The 1,398-nt window shown below is 62.2% G+C and overlaps 1 protein-coding gene across 1 annotated transcript; it reads right to left on the reverse strand.

Annotated features, from left to right (window-relative positions):
- On the reverse strand, positions 60 to 1,398 carry NKX6-1 (NK6 homeobox 1; the record flags this gene model as incomplete). Its single annotated transcript, XM_021396335.1, is given in 3 exon segments — positions 60 to 1,024; positions 1,027 to 1,211; positions 1,310 to 1,398. Coding segments are annotated over 3 exon segments (586 nt in total), but the record flags the coding sequence as incomplete, so codon positions are not given.

A 1,398-nucleotide genomic window follows, 5' to 3' on the forward strand; every position in this document is an offset into this window, starting at 1 on the left:
CCGCCCCCGGCACTTTTCCTATTTCTCCGTACCCCCGAGGAAGGCAGCAGACGGCGGGAGAAGGGTTTAATTGGTTTTATCGTTGTTTTGTTTGCGAACAGAAAGTGCATTACATCGAACGGGGCTTGCAAAGGGCTTCTCCTTCTCTTTACAAACCGAATTGGTTTTAATATAAATTAATAAAGGTTAAGACGCTATGTCACGATAGATCATCGTTATTAGCTTAAAAAAAAAAAAGAAGAAAACAATTTACATTCTATAGTATTCCGTATGATACAAAAGGAAAACACACCTTAAATTCAATGACAGCAACTAAATGGATTTTTATATTCCGACCGAAAGCGGCTGCGCCAATTCCCACCAGCGCGAGTTTCGCTCTTTTGGGGGCATTTTCTTTCTCCTTTCCTATCGGCACGGCCTCGGGCACCGCACCCCCACCGCCACGCGGGCGGTCCCCCCCCCCCAGTCCGCGGGGCCCGGCGGCCGTACAAAAAAACGAAGGTATCGTACACGGGCGCTATTCACAGCCGGGACCCACGGGGTATTTACAAAGAGCCTTCAACAGGTGGCCCCGCCGCCGGCGACCCTACCATAACGACGCCGCAGTCCGGCCCGGCTCGGCCGCGTCCGGCGACCCTACGAGAACGCGAGCCCGCAGTCCGGCTCCGGCCGCTCGGAGCGTAGAAAAATAGATCTGTACATGTGCGCGGGGCTACGCGGAGGCCTCGCCCTCGGCGGGGTGCGGCAGCAGCCCCCCGGCGCCCGGTTTGTGTTTCTTGAGCAGCTGCGCGATCTTCTCGTCGTCCGAGTTGGGGTCGAGGGGTTTGTTGTAGTCGTCGTCGTCCTCCTCGTTGTCCGAGGCGCCCTTCAGCCGCTCCGTCTCCGAGTCCTGCTTCTTCTTGGCCGTCGCCATCTCGGCCGCGTGTTTCTTCCGCCACTTGGTCCGCCGGTTCTGGAACCACACCTGCGGCCCCGCGCCGTCACCGCACGGCCCCAACGCCGCAGCCGCCGCCGCCCCCCCCGGGCCGCCCAGCTCACCTTGACCTGGCTCTCGGTCATGCCCAGCGAGTAGGCGAGCCGCGCCCGCTCGGGGCCCGCCAGGTACTTGGTCTGCTCGAAAGTCTTCTCCAGAGCGAAAATCTGCTGCCCGGAGAAGGTGGGCCGCGTGTGCTTCCTCTTGCCGTCCTTGTCCAGCAGGATCGAGCCTTGATCTGCCGGAGGGGGAAACACACGCGCGCGTTACGCTCCGCTCCGCTCCGCTCCGCTCCCCTCGGGACGCGCGGCCCCGGGGCGGCCCCGCGGTACTCACGCGGCGCGCAGCCGATGCGGGCGTCCCTCCAGGGCGGGCCCTGTACCACGCCGGGCCAGAAGATGGGCGCCCGCCCGGGCAGCTCGGCC

The sequence above is a fragment of the Numida meleagris genome, chromosome 4 (genome assembly GCF_002078875.1).
Source record: "Numida meleagris isolate 19003 breed g44 Domestic line chromosome 4, NumMel1.0, whole genome shotgun sequence".
Taxonomy (NCBI): Eukaryota; Metazoa; Chordata; class Aves; order Galliformes; family Numididae; genus Numida; species Numida meleagris.